General features: G+C 43.2%; 2 protein-coding genes across 3 annotated transcripts; one reads left to right on the top strand and one right to left on the bottom strand.

Annotated features, from left to right (window-relative positions):
• Positions 1-11,831: 11,831 nt before the first annotated feature.
• Positions 11,832-14,005, top strand: irak1bp1 (interleukin-1 receptor-associated kinase 1 binding protein 1). The gene is made up of 4 exons (XM_084560032.1): positions 11,832-12,146; positions 13,346-13,427; positions 13,525-13,655; positions 13,740-14,005. Exons 1-4 carry the CDS (start codon positions 11,872-11,874, stop codon positions 14,002-14,004), a joined length of 753 nt encoding a protein of 250 aa, XP_084416158.1. The 5' UTR covers positions 11,832-11,871; the 3' UTR covers position 14,005.
• Positions 14,006-14,560: 555 nt separating this feature from the next.
• On the bottom strand, positions 14,561-17,772 carry LOC311499162 (uncharacterized protein). Of its 2 annotated transcripts, none has more exons than XM_084560037.1 (7): positions 17,520-17,772; positions 17,067-17,283; positions 16,744-16,833; positions 16,426-16,520; positions 15,315-15,475; positions 15,109-15,225; positions 14,561-14,700 (listed from the first exon to the last, which is right to left on the bottom strand). In XM_084560037.1, exons 2-7 carry the CDS (start codon positions 17,192-17,194, stop codon positions 14,584-14,586), a joined length of 708 nt encoding a protein of 235 aa, XP_084416163.1. In that variant the 5' UTR covers positions 17,195-17,283; positions 17,520-17,772; the 3' UTR covers positions 14,561-14,583. The 2 variants fall into 2 exon arrangements, with proteins under 2 accessions (XP_084416163.1, XP_084416162.1); XM_084560036.1 differs by having other exon boundaries at positions 17,067-17,211.
• Positions 17,773-18,017: the final 245 nt, after the last annotated feature.

The raw sequence follows: 18,017 nt of genomic DNA, 5'->3' as shown, positions 1-18,017 counted from the left end.
TATGCTCCCTCATAAAACTTGGATCAAGAAGCCATTTTCATTGTTTATTTGCATGCTCCGCAGAAATACACTGTGCGGATTAATCCAAACAAAAACCACTATAGGTCTGCTTCCTTTCGTCCTCCACTCTCCACTCTCTTCTTCCTCCTCTCTGGTATTCTACTCTCTCTCTCTCTCTCTCTCTCCGTTCTAATAAATCTGAAGGGGCCTTTTGCACTTTTACAGGAACAGCAACTCATTAAATGGTTGATTTCAGATGGCAGAGTGTGAATGTTTTGAGTTAACTTTATTGATCTGTGAGTGGGTCTGCGGGCCAGAGAGGAACGGCCGTCCCCTCCAGCACATGGGCAGTAGATTTACACCTCTGCATTTAAAGACAGCTCTAAACCCAGATGGCCACTGGCCTGCTCCTTGCTCTGCTGCTCTGGCAGAGGCGATGCGGTTGGCTCCCTCCGCGCGCAAACTCACATAAACAGTGGAAATGCCTCGGAAAAAAAAGGATATTTATTCACTTACCTGCATGAATACATCCTCCGAGGACTGTAGTGATGCGTAACAGCCTGTTAGTCCACGCCTGGTTAACTTCAGCCTCCTTGGGTCTCCGTTTCTGGCTGTCTGCTGCACATGAAGAGGTTGTGCGGCGGTCACACGTAGCAAATTCATATAAATAAATGATTCAACATTTAAATGATTATTTGAAGGGATTTTCTTTTTTCTTTTCTTTTTTTTAATCACTGACTATACGTTAAGCATGATGGCGAAGTTGCAGAGTTCAGGGTGCCTGGACGACGTAGAGTGCTGATAAAATCCACAGGTCAAAGTTCAGCCTGCAACACAAAATTAGTGACATGCAACTACAGCTCTCTGAACCACAAAAGCTGGATGATTTTATTCTTCTATGGCGTTTTTTTTTTTTTTTTTTTTTTAAATCAGGGCAGTGTAAAGATCCTGAATGACAGTTCAGCTTAATTAAGATATCTTTTTGGGGTTTTAGGTCCTGCAACTTGTATTTGCCCTCCCTTCCCCGTATCAGCCGGGGAGAACTTAGTCTGTCTCCTACGTATGACATCACTCTCCGAGTATGAGCCATTTCCCATAAACCTCCACGGTCCCCAGGGTTTCCCACCCATGAGTTCAGAGAATAGGCAAGGCGATTATGAAGAGGCAAGACTTCTTTTTATCAGTGCTTGGTTAAACTTTCTGTTTTTTAAGCCAGCCAACAGGTTCCTGTGAGAGCCAGCCGTGCAGGACTTCACTGACTGTGCGACTGTTTTACGTTCATTTAGTCATGCAGTCTCCATCTGTGTGTATCATATTAATCTGTTTAGACTGTCTCTGCGTCTTTGTCTCTCTCTCCCCCTGAGGGCTGAAAGCAGCGAGGCTGTAAGGTCCCTCTCTTCCCACAACTGCTCTCAATCACCCCTGTGACTGCTCGCCTGTCAATCACTTCTACATCAGACCCACGCTGAGCGGATCCAGCCTGCTGGCATGCGCGTGCATACACACACAGAGACACACAAAAAAAAAAGTGCACCGGGAGGGAGAGAGGAGAGATGAAGGGGGTCCTGTCAGCACCTGCTGGGCCTCACTGGAGAATCTGCAGAGGCGCGGATACACCCGTACACACCGCAGGGCACTAGTTGTGAAGGTACCACTTTAATTTTGCTCGTATTTACTCAACCTCCCTCTATGTCGCCTCCAACCACGCCGTCCCACGGTGTGAGCCTGAGATGTTCTGCCCGCCCTTTAGCTGAAGAAACCACCGGGCAGCTGACAACCGTGTTGCAAATGTACAGAAATGACATGGAGGCAGTGTGGAGGGAAAGTGTGAGGTCACGCAGTTTGACACACACACACTCTAAAGCATCAACGCACACCTAAAGTCAGGTATTTTCTATGAGCGACGCAATCTCGCAGAAATACAGACTCGGTCGTCGAGACCTCTTCCTATGAACGAAAAGCCTCCCAATTAATTTCATCTGTTTCTGTCCAAAACCGCATTCACACACACACCCATACATATATAACACAAGCAGACACCATGCACGCACACAAACATACACACAGAGTCCATTAGGCTCATGTGTTGGGCCCAAACCACGGCCCAGAGTGCTCTTTCATGGCTCCATCATTACATCAATAACTCTTCACATTAATCTCAGCGCAGCAGAGCACACAGGCTATTACCCAACCAGCCGTGCACCACAGAGGCTCGCTCCGAGGCAGGCCTAGTAGTCAAATATATTCTGGATACTTGAAAAACACACAAAGGCGTGCTCGGCTTGTCTCGTTTTGCGAGGGATGTGTCCATTTCTGAGGCTGGTTAAATGGCAGAGGATAAATTACCCCCGAGTAGTTTGAACGCATGAAACCATATCTAGATATATTTGGCCACGTGTGCTCTGAAAAGCCTTCAGAAAGACGTTTTTTTTTTTTCCTCGTGTATACGCTGATTTAATACATGGCCCGAAATGATTTCTGAGGAGCTGGTTTCAATAGTCGCTAACGAGAATCTTTCGCCAGGGCCTTTTCAAATCTGTGTAACATAAGATCATGCCCTTTTAATGAAGCTCTCGAGAGTGGTCTGAGTAAACCATGGCAACTTTCAGAGATTAGCTTACTTCATTGCTTTTTATTGAATCAGCCTTTGGTCTGCAGCAAAGAGCACCTGTGAGAAAAAGGGGCTGGTTAATAATCACTAGGATGAGCTGAGGCAGCTAAGTCGAGGTCTGCCATCCCAAACACATCATCAATCAACCTCGAAACGCATAAAAACGTAATTTTTACGGACTCCAATGAATGTCGAACTCAGACAGAGAGAGAGCAAGAAAGGAAAAGGGGGAGAAGGAGAGGAAGAAATTGAGTGGAACTGAGAGCGGGCCTCGTCTGTCTGGACAGGAAAGGGGGTTCTTTAACCCTTGACCCAGGTCCACTGTTTGTCTGTGAGTGTGTGTGTATGTTTATCCTCAAGCGTATGCCTCAGAACAGGTTGTTTGAGACGCTGCTCTGACGGACAGATGGTACTCGTTGTCATGGCAGCCCATGCAGGTGCGCATGTGTGGGGGTTCCTGCCCCAAGGTGCGGGAGGGTGGAGCGGCGGGGTGTTTATTATCCGCTGTGCCAACGGGCAGCAGATTCCTGCCGCTCCCAAGCGTTGAGAGGAATGATAGAGGGGAAGGAAAAGAGGTGGGGGGCTGAGGGAATGTGGGATGAATGAAGAAAGGGAAGGGAAGGAGAGCGAGAGTGGTAAGCTGTAAAAACTTTGGAGGAGCGTCCACTTTTATCACCCTGGATCTGCTCTTGGATGAAAAAAGCTGTGAAGTATGTTTTTCACTCGTCTCTCATTCGCTGCCATAATAAAAGAATAAAAGAATATTGCCTCAGAAACCTCCACTGTTCCCGGAATGGCAGCCCCGGCTCAGATGACCTCAGATATTGTTCCGTTGTATCCTTTTATTCTCCTTTCAACATTTCGGACCGCAAACGCGAGACAGGAGGAGGAAGGGGGGGGGGGCGAAGCATGGAAGGAGTTGAGTGGCGGGGCCAAGGGTCACTGCTGTAGAGTCTCCCCTGAAGGCGAGTCCAAACGGGGGTAATAATAAACGTAGGACGTTTTGAGTTTCTAAACCCCAGCACCCCACTCCTCTGTCCATCGAGTTCCCCGGCATCAGCTCCCGTACAAAATACAAACTTATACTCCTTAAAATAAGTACCAAAAACTTGCTGTGAGCTCCAATTTGGACAAAATTGCCTTCTCTACAATAAATATTAAGGTTATTTGTAAAGCTTATCTCTTTTTTTGTTAACTCACTGCACCAACGCGTTGTAGATCTTGGCCCTTTGAGCTCTCACAGGAAGGATTGTTATGGTCATTACTGTTCACAAAACTCAATTCAAAAATACATGAGAATACTTGGAATGGTTTTATTTGGGATCATTTGGAGCCACGTTGATACTTTTTGTGGAACCTAGTCCACTTTATTTGTGCAACTTTAAAGCAAATGATCACAAGATATACTGAATGTAACTGTGTCAACATTAATAATGAACTTTTTCAGTGTGCATCATCTAACTTACTAAACGATCAAGTTTTTGGGCCCACGGCGTCAGTGGTCTGCAAGAGTCTGGTCCCCACAACGTACTAAAAACAACAACACACACACACAGTTTGGCATACTAGAAATATGTCTGTACCACCCGTCTGATCCCAGGCCTCGCTGTCCGGGTTGTTTGTTTTTGTGTTTACTCTGGAATGTCAGACATCCGAGGACACGGCAGAGAGGAAGGTCAAAACCGCAAAGCTCAACAAACATTATTAAATTCTAATTTGTTAGAAAAGGTTTGTGGAAAGTAGTGTAGTGAAGCCATTAACGATTCCTCTGGTTGTTTTCGTATCCTTAAAGGTCTTCATGCGCTGTGGGAGCGTGTCCACTTGAAATCTAAAGTACACATACGCTCGACGGCTGAAGACAAAAAAAAAAAAAGAAAACAAAAAAAAACAGCGGGCTTGCATATCACGTAGGATCTCGAGCGCGCTGCATATCAAGCGAAGAATTACAAGAAGTGACAAAGTGATGCCACAAACGGCTGAACGCGAAGAACTTTCTTGTGAAGACACAAGCTGATAATGAAAGAATTTCTTAAAAATACAGAGATTAACCCTACCTTGGCTGTTTGTTCATTTATATATTTTACTGAATAGAAAGTCATAAAAAGCTATTGTGAATGGGATATGCACAATACGCACACAAAACAGGAAAAAAAGGTAATGAGTAAACAGCTCTTGAAGGACAGAGCTCTGGCTATTTAATTGAGAGATTTTTATATGACGGAGCTTCACCTTGACCAAACATTTTATATTTATTTATATTTGCCAGCTGTCCCAGCCAATAAGTGTCAAGGCTTACATCAAGTTTAAGAGAGGCTGTTTAGGAACCTTGGGCATCCGTCTTCTCTTATCTCAAGAAACATCACAACCTAAATCTGTCAGCAGCCCCTTTGTAGACAGTTAATTTCCTTACCCAAATATTTGTCCTCATCATTCTAACGGAGACGTGTTTCATTGAACACTGGCTAATCTCACCCTTTGTATGCTTAATATCGCTACACTTTCATTTCACTTTCAGTAAATGTCAAGAACAAAAACAAGAATTCATTTGGGGCGTTAACGATTAAAAATGTCCTCATCACAGGAACCGCTTCTTTGAGTTTTCTTTCAGAATGTGTGTGAATGTGAATGTGTCCAGTTTAGTTCAATTCATAATAAATCTCACACTCAAGTAACCACGTTTACAGCATAGACCGTATATAAATATGGACAATGTGTTACCACTTCCATGCACTGGCCAAACTGACGCTACTTGCGCCATCTTGCGTCTTTAGAGCCAGACTCTGATCTGTACTGTCAGAGAGTGGAGCCATGATAGCGATCCCCCGACCACACTTCCTCTAGACTCACTCGCGTTTTTGTTTAATTAATACTACACTCTGCTCTACCTCCACCAGTTACAAGGAAATGTTGAAATATATGCTATAATATGTCATGATGTCACATCCCGTTCCTATAGCGTCAAATAACTAACCAAAACGAAACTTCGGAATGATGTGGGTGTGGCCTGTGTCATAGACTGTCGTGTGACATTGATGAGATCACGTGTTCTGTCAGAAAGCAATAACTTCATGTCGTACTTAGATGAGACTAATTGAACTTCATAGTTAGCATAACATCTCCTATCAAATAACATTTTAGTGAGGGGAGGAGTGGGGGAAGATGAACAGAGAGAACACAGTGCTGAAAGGTTTATTAAGTCGCTTAAGGTTCTGATAGAGCTATAGGCACCCAGAAAGCCAGAAAGCCATCATTTTGGTAATAACGACGGGCAAAAAATGCCGAAGCCTCCATGAGGGGAACATGTGTCGCTGCTATGTGTGTGTGCATTTTGTTCCGCAAGTGTGTATGCTGTGCACTCATTAGTGAAAAGCCTCGGTGCAGACTAGCTCCAGTTACAGTAGTAAACGCTGCCTTTGAACTTTTAATGGAGCCCTGAAACCCAACTAGGCCTTAAAAAAAAGGCCGATCTGCAGGAGAAGACAAGGTGCAGAGAAGGAGGCACAAATCTGAACAATAAATAAAACCTCTGTGAAATGCAACTGAAAAGGTGAGATAAAGAGTGGCTTTAGGAATTAAATCACAGACGATGCACGCTGCTGCTGTCACAAAATGTGTGGAGTAGCCCTTGTTAACTGAGAAGCCGTTAGATTTAATGAAGCAAAGCACACACCTGTCGTTAACCTAGCTGATGGACACAGCTAAATATTACTGGCATATCAAGTTTCTCATAATTTTTTGTTTCTTTAACACACATACGCACATCATTACATTCATTAGCTTAGCGCTAGCACCTGTATCTGTGCCCGGACGCAGTAATTAAAGTATGCAGGCCTTTTCTGTGCTGGTATTTACCAGGGTGGGTGCCTGTGTTGCAGAATCCTCTGGCTTGCATTGCAATAAACAGATGTTGAGTCTTTATGAGGTCTTTACAACAGGTTCTGAGTGTGTGTGTGTGTGAGGGTACAGAGGCCCAACATGGAAACCTCTCATCAGCGAGCCATAAAAGAGACCACAAATGGAAATGTGAATGTTGAGAGAAATGTAATTATATCGGTAATGCTGTCAGTTATGTTACGGGTTGCCATAGTTACAAGTGAGGTATTCTAATCTACGATAAGCAGAAAACAAGCCGTGTTAAGAGTTAAGTTACATTATCATTCGTGCGAAGCATTTCTAAAGCTTGTGTTGCGATCACTAAAACATTGCACTGAAATGTTCCCTGCTATCATGTGTCAGAACCTCAGCCGATACCAACGTCTGCTCAGAGACGAGAGCAGAGAAGGGTTGCGAGCAGAACTGTTTATTTGACTATGAGCTGTTTACAGAGATGGACGCTGTGGAGCTGAGTGACAGCATGAGAAAATACCTCTGATAATATACTGACATGCAGAGAACCCAGCAGTGAGCCTGACTTCCTCGCTCGTCTCTCAGGACCTACGGGCATCGCTCCACGGCTAATGAGGAAGACGCTGAGGCTTAACAGTATGTTCCTAATTCCATTAAAATGCAGTGACATATTTTATAAGCTCGTATCCAACAATATTTAATACTGGCTTTCATTTGTGGTTCTTTTGGCCCTGGGTGTTGCCATGTCATTATTTTAGGGACTTGCTATTCTATCTACACTGAGGTAATTATCAAATACTTTTTTTTTATCAGTAACTGCTTAAAAGTTACACCCTCTCAGTGGGATATGTGTGATTCTCTTCACAAGATAAACACATTTCACTTCTCAGAGAATAATCTCCACAGAAGCCATTGTGCCATAGTCATTCAGAATGCCATACACTTACAATATTCTACAACTAAAACTAACATGATGAATGTATTAGACCAAGAGACATAAAATTAAAAACAAAAAAGCACCAAAACACCATGGACAAGCAAATATAGCTAAAGTGGATTTATACTTTCTTCATAAGCCAAATCTAACATTGTAGTCTGATGTGCACCTCTCCAGATATGTAACAATACATCTCTTAAGTGGCCAGACACCCATAAACAACCCTCTCTTTGTAGTCCGCAGGACCATTTTTGCGTGTAACTGGTACAAGGACGAGTTAGTTAGTTGCTTGCTGTTGTCAACCGAATAGTAATTCAAAAAGCGCGCTTTCCTGCCAACATGGCGGTGTTGTGACTGCCGGTGCAGGGTGACCTCAGCTACCGGAGCTCTATGGTCATCTACTCTTACATTTCAATAATTGCAGTATAATTAAGTAAATTGTTCAATACAATACAATACAAAGACACAGTGGCACAGAAATCCCATACACTTTCGAATTGGTGGCAAAATTACAGAAAGATGCCGACACGCAAGGCACAAGTGCAAATGCTTATATCCAATAAAAAAATGCTTCCAACAGTGAAGGCCACTAGGCTACAATGTAGGCTCTGTGCTCATTTGTCACAGAAGTTTAAACCAAGCTTTACATGTAACACTCCATTTGCATTTCATTATGAAGCATGTGTCAGTCGATACAGAGAGGAAGAAAATACCCTCCCAACGCAATGGATAGTGCTACAACCAATCAGAGACATTTAGTTGCAAACAAATTCACCTCCGTTCCTAAAAGATGATGTGTATGACTATGTAGCTGTTACTCTTCTGCCCATCACATAAAGCCCGCCCAAACGACGTGGCTGGCCCAGCAGATCTTTCATAATAAGTTCTCAACGAAGCAAGAACAAGAACCAGAACAACTTTGCAACTCCAAAATTTTGGTCTGGCTTCGAGGGTAGGTATTCATAAAATAATAACAAAATGTAACTGAAACGATTCGTGTCCTTGGTTATAAATTGTCCATGTTTCTGGAGCAATGAAAGTAAAGCATTACAACCTGCACTGACTTTTGTGCCTGCATCAGGTATAACCGTTGGGATATTTTTCTTAAACCTAAGCAAGTGTTTTTGTTGCTGGGAGAAAAGAGCAACCAATAAAATAAAATGTCAGTGTAAAATTGAAATGTAAAAGTCTTTGGACTTTAACCCAAGTCTCTCGAATGTGAGACCTACCATCTACAATTTATTGACTGGTATCCCTGGACACTAATCAGTACTTTTGAGTCTGTGATTATTTCACAAATCTTGAGACTGGATTTCCTCAACTCTTTTATAACTTCACACATCATGGTGGAGACCATAGTGTAGAAATGTTCCGACCCTAATGCTGCACAGCTAAAATACTTGAATTTCCTTGAATTTATGGCATAATAAAATGACAGTGACAGACTGAAACAGCTCATTTCATTCATCTAATGACCATATTTGTGCAGTCTGGAGATGGCAACAGAGTACCTCCTGCTGATGAAACAATGATCACCACCTGAACGTATCGTTAAACAGAGCGTATTGTTAAAACAGAGCTGAATATTACCGGTTTTATAACCCATATAAAGTGTTCATCGGAAGAGTCTGGAGACGCAAACAATGAAAATCTCCATTTATTGTGTTTTTCTCATTCTATCAGCATCTGTTTTTAACAGGGAGGGAGATTTGTGTTGGGGAAATAAAAAATGAAATGTTTTTTTCCCCTTTCACAATAAAGTCAGAGACAGATGACAGCTGTGGACACACAGAGTGCAAGCTCAATGTTTTATCGCCTTCACTCATAAAAAAAAAAAAAAAAAAGAAAAATGCTTAAAAGAGTGGAAGAAATGCAGTCAAAATACACAATTTATGGCATCGGGCACAGAATAGAGTCTGGAGATTTCTTGGACAATATGAAAATAAAACTGCAATAAAACTGCACGGGCCTTGATTGTGGTCTATGGAGAGACATGGAGGGACTCCAGCATGGCTAGCTTTATTACTTCATCTGAGAGAGCAGGAGAGAGGGAGACACACATCAACAGATTCAGAGACCATTACAGTCAAATCCTTTGCCCTAAGTGGCCACAGTCTCCATCTAAGGACCCCCAAGCCCTTTTTCACCAAACGAGCAGGGGCACAGTGGAAGGCAAATCCTCCTCCATCCAGTTTACCCACTTTTTCACTTACAGAAATCCTTCCAACATCATTTCATGGCAAGCCTCACAATAAGTACCATTAAACTGATGGTAGTTATATAAACATGCGGGAAAGGAGGAATTAATGCTTCAAATAGTAAAATAGATTGCTGTTTATGTAAGTGGTTGGTGACTTTATGATGATTGCCAACTTTACAAATAATTTACCACCATTTTCATTTGACATCACAGCACCCAGCAATGTAGAGTTTGGTCTGAGAGGAGAAAAGAGCAAAAAGAGGAGCATTTTTAAGGTGACTAGAGCAACAGATAACTGAGAGACGGGTTAAAACAGCCATATGGTCCTCAACCGCCGCTCTGGACTTCCATGGAGATGTAACAGTAAGGGCCTCCTTCTCTTCCTCATTCTCTCTCCCACATGAAAACAGCCTATTGTACGGAGCTGCATCTCTCTTGGCCGGAGCTGCGCATCAAGATGTAGGGTTTCACAGCGCATAACGGGGGACCGGCGAAACCGGAGACAATAACAACAAATACGGCCTTGTATTTTTAGGTTGTGATTATAAAGCTCGCTTCACAGTTTAATACTCCGGGGAACCCAAACAAACTCTGCTGTATAAAGAAACCAGCATCCAGAATTGGATCAAATCTCTGCTGCTCCCAAAAGTCTTAAAAGAAATGAAAAAAATAATAATAAATAAATAATAAAAATAGGGTACATACAATACATGCAGGGACTGCAGCTTATAATGACCGAACTGCATGGGATGCACCATCATGCAATGTTTTCTATGCAAAGCAATATTTCCTTAACACAGAAAGAAAGGGAAAGACATATTACACTACAGATACACTAAATCTAATTTAGTTTTAGGTAAAATGTTTATTTAATATCATGAATAATACAGCGCTATTAAACTATTAAATTATTGTTTTATTTTTTAGGTCATTAAAACATCTGCCCCCTAATCATAAAACACTGTATTAAAATGATATGAATTCTATATTTAGGAGACATTTGTAACATCATAACATACCAAGTAATTGATCATATCAGTACAAATATTGTCAGTAATATAAACTCTATATATACACATTTTTGATGATAAGAATTATTTTTGAAACTAGCAGAACAATATAAAAACTAAACAGTAACATCTATAGTTTATAGAGTTTGGGATTCAAAACTCCATTGCATGTAAAACTGTCTGTCTTTTAATATGCGTTTTTCTGTTTGGTTAATGTTATACTTTGCTGCCACCTGTTGACCAAAAAAGGGTACTGACTACACCAAACCATTTACCAACACCTTCAGTTTTTAGGGGGGAAAAAAGGCACAATATCCCATAAACATAGTTACAACAAGTGCTGCCACATTAGCCACGCCTTGAGGTAAATCCTTGCTCATGCATACATGCATAGAGTGGTCAGCCACAACATTAAAACCACTGACAGGAGAAGTAAACCATACAATGTTCTGCTGGGAAACGTCTGGACCTGGCATTCATGTGGATGTTACTTAGACATGTAGCACCCACCTAGACCAGACCAGGCACCCCCCACCCCATAGTAATCACAGCCATCCCCAGCAGGACGCCCAGCAGGATCCCTATATCCCAAACCAAAGTATCTGAGGGATCCACTGGAACAAGTCTGATCCACAGAGGCCCCTCCCCTCAACCCAAAGGACCCAAAGGCCCCCCTAATAACATTCAGTTGCCAGACACCACAGGACACCCTCAGAAGACCCATGTCCATTCTCTGATGAGTCACAACTATTTTAGAGGGACAAGGGAGACCTACACTATATTAGGAAGGTGGTCATAATGTTATGCCTGACCGGTGTATACACTGCACTTCTAATTGCAACTTATGCCAACACAAATTCTTATCTATGTATAAACATGTGTGGAAAAGGATCTTCAGAAAGGTTGATAAACACAAAATAACATGTGTGTGTATTTATGGGAAATGTCTAACATTTAATTTTAAACAGTGTGTTTGTAATAAACATGTCGTTAGCCACATAGTATAATTGCCTAAGTCATATTTTAACGTTTTCGGAAAACACAAAAAAACACAAGGACATGGACAATTATGCTATGAGGCTAAGGAAGTATTACTAAAGTTTGCACAGGGCACTAAACAGGCTAAACCGCCTCTGCTACTATCAACAATTCACATCTCTCCACCGACGCACTCCGTGTAGTTCTTTCACTGAAGTAGCCGACAAGTCCCGAAGTGCATTTCGGCAATTGCTATAGCAGCGGGAAGCGGTTAGCGCTTACCTCCATCATGGACTCCCCGAGTCGAGTCTTTGCTGCTATACTACCGGCTGCAGCCCGGGAATTTGCCGGTAACGAAAAAGAGCAGGGCCTGGAAGTGAGAACAGTTACTAGAGATAGTCCAGGTAACCGGGTGAGGGAGGTCCAGGTCACGGGGAGAGCGGAGGTTTGTTGTCCGGCGGACAGAGCGTCGATGCGGGTCAGTGTGGGCAACAGCAAGGACTCGGTCAACGAGGTGACCAACAGCGTTACACGGCGGCTAGAGTACATTTTACAGGCTCTCAGGTGAAGACTGCCGAGATGAAGGTTGTAACAGAAACAGTCGGTGACATTAGCTAGCTACATGTATGTACAACAGCAGAAATATTTATGTGGCTACAAGCCAGTGGGGGGAGAAGTTTGGAGACTTTAAATACTAATACAACTGCTTTAAGATACTAAATTGCAAGTAAAAGACCTGCATAGAACTCAAAATTATACTGAAGTACACAAGTAAATGTAAACTTGCCAGTTCATTAGGTACACAAGTGAAATAAACTGTATTCTACTATAACAGTCCTGCATTAAATTATATGTCAAAGGTCATGGTATTCAGCATTTATTTCAAGTAACCCAGAGAGTTGTTGATTCAACTGTGTTTTCATGTTAGAGGATGTGGTTTGTAGTACTATTGAACTCTATTGTGTTGTGTTCCGACATGTTTCTGTTATTGTGACAACCCCGTTTTAGTCAGTGAACATTTTGGTGTTGAATTCAATCCTGTTTACCAGCACCACAGACCATGACCTTCTTAATGATCATTGAGGTTGAATTACCACCTTTCTGACACGGTTTCAACATCAACTGAATATTAGAACGGTCATGAAGCTGAGATTGAGTGCAGCACTGTTGTATTAAGAGTGCATTTGTTTTCATTAGTGTACCAAATGAACTGGCAAGTGAGCGTAGGTCCACCACTGCAGGAGGTTATCTTTTAACCGTGTCCACTGAACTCAACTGCAACAGTCATAGCCAGAAGTGGAAGAAGCTTTAACAGGAAGTACTGACAGTCTGGTTGTTTATTTCAATAAAAGTAGCAGTACTACTGTAGTGTAGAACTATAAACAGACCTTGCTCTCCCAAATGGAAATTATATGCAAAAGCATTCCTAACAGAAAGTACTTACGTCATTTACCGGATGGTTTAGCTTGTCATAGCAGGAAAAGGACAGGTGTATTTCATAACATTAAAAATGGGCTGCATTCCATTAAGGTGAGTTAGTTGAACTGTCGTTGTGTTATAGAGTCTTGCTCACTGGCATTGCTTGCTGGGACACTTAATGGAACGGAGGCCTTGTCCTTTGTTTCACTTGTGCTGTTTCTGCTCTGACAAGTGAAAGCAGCAGTTATGAAAAAAAAATCAAAGTTAATCTGTAGATAATATAAAAAAAAACAGACAAGATATTATTTCCACCCGAAAAGTAAGAATATTTTCATTCCGATTAGGCAACACGGCATCGGGGATGAAGACACATCAGTGAGGAGATTTCTCCACCGAGATGCAGATCTGTATCGCATGGATGTTGAGGTGGGGCATTTAGACGAATGCTAATAAACATATACACCATATATTGTGAGTTACGTGTGACGCTGTTAAAAAAAATAAATAAAAAATGTTCCCGTAGGTCATGGTCACGTTCTCGGATTTTGAGAAGATGGAACAAGTATGCAGAATCCTGCTGGAAAAGCTAGACAAGAGCGTCTGTGTGGGGACACCGCAGTTCTACCACAGTGCCGAGTGCTTGAGTCAAACGAGGTATTAAAAACACATCAGCCTTCTTGTTTGAATTCAAGGCGGTAATTGTAACTAGCGTGTGTGTGTGTTTATGTGTGCTCCTAGGCAGCGTGCGTGTGTGTCGGCGGTTGAAAATGCTCATCAGAAAGCCAGCAAAGTCTGTCAGCTCCTGGGACAAAGTCTGGGATCTCCCCTGCTGGTTAGAGAGGAGGAAACCAAGGAGTGGAGGGATGAGGAAGAGGAGGAGGATGGAGGCAGAGGCCAGGGTCCTGCACCCCTTCCTCACTTTCCCCACATACCTACAATCACTGCCTCCTCACTGGTGTCCGTCTCCTTCAGCCTCAGAGACCGAAGCAGGAAAAAACTCTAGACATCACGAACACAGACAGTGGACTCGGATTGTGTAACACTTTATTGCATAGCTGCAATTCTCACATAAAAGTGCAATCTTTTTCATTATTTTCTTTAATTTAAGCCAACAGTGTCATGTTAAAACTCTGTTTTTTTTTAAAGATTATTTCAAGCATTTATCATTATTTAATAAAACATTCATGTTCACTGTTTAAGATTCAGATCACACAACAAATTTCAATTAAATGTTTTATATACATTTGTAAGGCACATTTAATTAAAATACTGTATATTTTTACCTCTCAAAGAAATAAAGGTGATAACTGATGAGCTTAGTTAACAGCATTTCTTCCATTAGTGCAAATATTCATGGTCTGCAAATGCCTAAACTACGCCATCGCCCTGAGTTCCAGACCGGAGGGGACTTCTTCATTAATGTGCACAAATCTTGGCTCTGAAGGCTACACCTGATCAATAACATCCTCCTGGAGAAATCAAAGAATCCGCTATCCAGTCGTTGGAGGTCCCCGTGGACAGCACAGAAAATAACTTGCTGAGGAATCGCACAGAAGATAAAATTGTCTCTCGGACAGGCCTCTCAGACTCCAGCGTCTTCATCCTCGTCCTCTGGGAAGAGCTGCCTGAGCCAGTCCTGCATGACGAACCGGTTCCCGTCAAAGTGTGTGAAGTAATTCTCCAGGGTGGGGATGTCCGGCTGGAAACATCCAACGGTGTCTGTGTTAACTTGGACAATATTTCTTCAACCAGTGTAACTATTTACATAGACACTTAATGAAATGATCCAATAAGGTATTTGTATTTTGACGCCATGGAGTGATTCTGTCCACTGTGGAGCACAGAATCAAGATGACGCCATGTTTTTGACGTTGCTCTAAGTGAGACATTCACAGAAAAATGTATTTATTCCAAGCAGAGAGAAATGAGTAGCTACTCCTCTCACTCTGAAAATTCCTTCTGATCGGGCTGGATCAGGCCAGTCTGTTTTGATCGAGGTGATTACTGAGGCTTTTTTATTCAGACTGGGCTGGTATTCTACTAGAGTTGATGTAAACACACTCATCAAGTCCAATATGTGTTGAGTGTGTGTGTTTTCAGTACTCACCCTCATCCCAGTGATGCGCTCCAGCTGCGTCTGAGGCAAGTACGCAACTAACAGAGAGGAGGGCCCGGGTCCACTGAACAGCACCTTGTAGTGAGGCGTGTTTTCTGCCGTGGGGCCCTGTGCGGTGCACACAAACACGGTTAGCGAACTGGGCGATTTCTAAATTCTCAGCCTCAACGGTGAGTTTGTGAGTCGCGGACAATGACCTCAGAGTTGGAATACATCCTGTCGACCCATTCTTGAGGAGCTCGGAGCTCCGGGTCCCAGCTCACCACCACTCCGACCATGTGACCCTTCCTCTCCAACACCACCTCTCCGACCCGCAGGAACACGTACGGGGGGCGGGGGCTGCGCACCGCCTTGGAGGCTGAAAGGGCCAGAGACAGAAAAGAAAGCTGTGAAACATGTTTGTATCGACGCAGCACTCACAAATTAAACATCTGAGAGCTTTTAACTTGAACATGGAAGTACTGGAAACACTGGCTTTAGCTTTTAGATCAGCTTTTCAACTCTAACATCTCTATCTTCGGTTAACTCTCCAAATGGAGCCCCTAGAAAACAGGAGCCTGTTCCTGAAGTGTTCAATGGTGAGCAGCCAGATTGTCTGGGAGCTCATATTAAGATCCAAATATTCCCAGAGCACACCTCTGCTAAATTAAAAAGCCTCTGGAACGTAGTACGTGCTGTTGTAGCAGGTCAGCATGTGTTGCTGGTTGAGCTGCATGCGGATGTCTTTCAGGCAGGTTAAGGCTAAGCAGAAATGTGTAAAATATCTGTTTATTTTACTTCAAATAGCCACCACACCTAAAATACACTTTGTCACTATAAGACAGAGGTTAACGTTATGTATTCAGTGCATTCGTACTGCAGAAAATGTTCAGATGCAGTGAGCACAGTATTCTGGTATCGGTATTGATGCAACACTAACCATATGATTTACTCCAGTTTACTTTGTCTTTTTTGTACATAAACTGTAAAAAAATACCTGAAAAATACCCAATAAACTACAAATATTATTTAGTTCACCATGCAAAGTATTTATAGAATAAAGACTTAAAAGATGTTAATGTAGTCAGTGATAAACTGTGCACTCCTGCACATGAAACACACAGGATTTAGTAACAGTTCAGGCATGCAGCTCAGAGAGGAAAGAGAACAACTGAAGATGTGGGATTAGAAATTGGTTAAACCATGTTCTGTCATGAAGATGTCAGGCTAAACCCCAGAATGCGGCTGCGTGTGTGCACATGTGGCCGGTGTCCGCAACTGACCGCAGCTTTCCGGTACAGGTGGCAGTTACAGTGTGCAGGCACAAACCTCCAAAGAATCCCTGGTCATTGTCAAAAAGCATGGTCTCTACAGGAGGCGGCCCGTGTGTCTCTTGATCGTCCTGTCCCAGACCAACCAGGGACCTTCGAGAAGCAAAAAAAATATCATCAGTCTCCGTGTAAAGCTGAGTGGTGGGTTTGTTTCCCCTGTACACTCTTTCCCTAAACATCTCGACAAGAACATTTGAAATCACTCTTTAAGGGTCTGTGATTTGAATTTCAAAGAGGATCATGCAAATAAGTGAGAGTCAGAGTGACGGGATGGGATTGAGTCTCAGTCCCTCATTTGAATTCTGTGAACTCTTACTTGACTTTAGACAGCTGCTGGCTCGTCCAGTCTGTCCATGCAGTGGCATTGAGGTATGATAGTCTCCACTCTTTCCAGATTCGAAGCAATCTGGAACATTTAATGAATCCAATCAACATAATCATCATCATCATCATAATAATAACAAACTAAAATCATAAAACTCCTATATAGTGCTGCTGTGGTACAGTCTCAACCATATGGATGATTCCTTCAGGTCATCTGTTCATTTTCAAACAGGTTCTCTCCACTGAAGACACTTCCCAACTCTATATTAAGAGGTGTTTAGTAGAGGGAGCACGTGTTTTACGCGCGGATCCTACCGTGTGGTGGCATGGTAGCGCTGCGCCGCCGTGGATCCGCTCCACTTGGAGATGATGTACTGCGCGGGCACGGCGGAGAGCAGCAGCGCGACCTGCAGCACCGCGGCGGCGCTGAGCTGCTGGGGCATGACTGCGCAGCTGTCACCTGGGGACGGAGAGGCGGCGGCAGGTGGATGAGTGATCGGCGCGGGACCCCCAAAGCTACATCAGTCCGAAGCTGATCATTAAAGGCAAAGAAATCACAACAGGCAGGGAGCCTTTGAGTAAAGCTAAAGCCTAGTTCTAGTGCGAACAGGCGCAGCTGGGTGATACGTTACGGGCGTTTGTTTACCGGCGGGCGTAAAAGTAGGAACATGTCAACGTTTATGATCACACGGCGTTTCAATAAAACTATAAGTAAGAGCAAGTCTAGCGATCTAAAAATCGACATTCTTTTAATTCCAGGACTCTTACCTTTTCTTAAAATCCAAAGTCTTCCTCCCAACTATCTGCCAGGCATTGCGTTTGACAGACTAAGCTGCGCCTGGAAGCCAGAGTGCCACGGTTTCACTTCTGTTTTATTTACATAAAACCACACGCTGAGCCCGTGTCGCCGCCACCTGTGTATTTACATTTTATTTGTAAGAAGCCACCAAACAGGTGCCCTGCCCAATCGCCGCAGCCCACGGAGGAACAAGCGGGCCTTTAGCGACCCGCCACGTCAGGAAGAGCCGAGACCGAAGGATCCGGGTGGGGAGGTGTTTTCCGCGCGCAGTTACCATGTGGCGACGCAAGGTGGAAGAGTTGTTCATTCACAGGACAGGGCTATATATATATATATACAGATCAGGCATAATATTATGACCACCTGGCTAAAATTGTGTAGGTCTCCCTTGTGTACCTCCAAAACAGCTCTGCGTCCTGTTCCCATCAAGGAGTGTCACTGCTATGGCGGGGGGTGGGGGGGCCTGG

This window comes from Chelon labrosus (assembly GCF_963514085.1).
Source record: "Chelon labrosus genome assembly, chromosome: 14".
NCBI lineage: Eukaryota > Metazoa > Chordata > Actinopteri > Mugiliformes > Mugilidae > Chelon > Chelon labrosus.
This window is presented reverse-complemented; position numbering and strand designations above follow the sequence as displayed.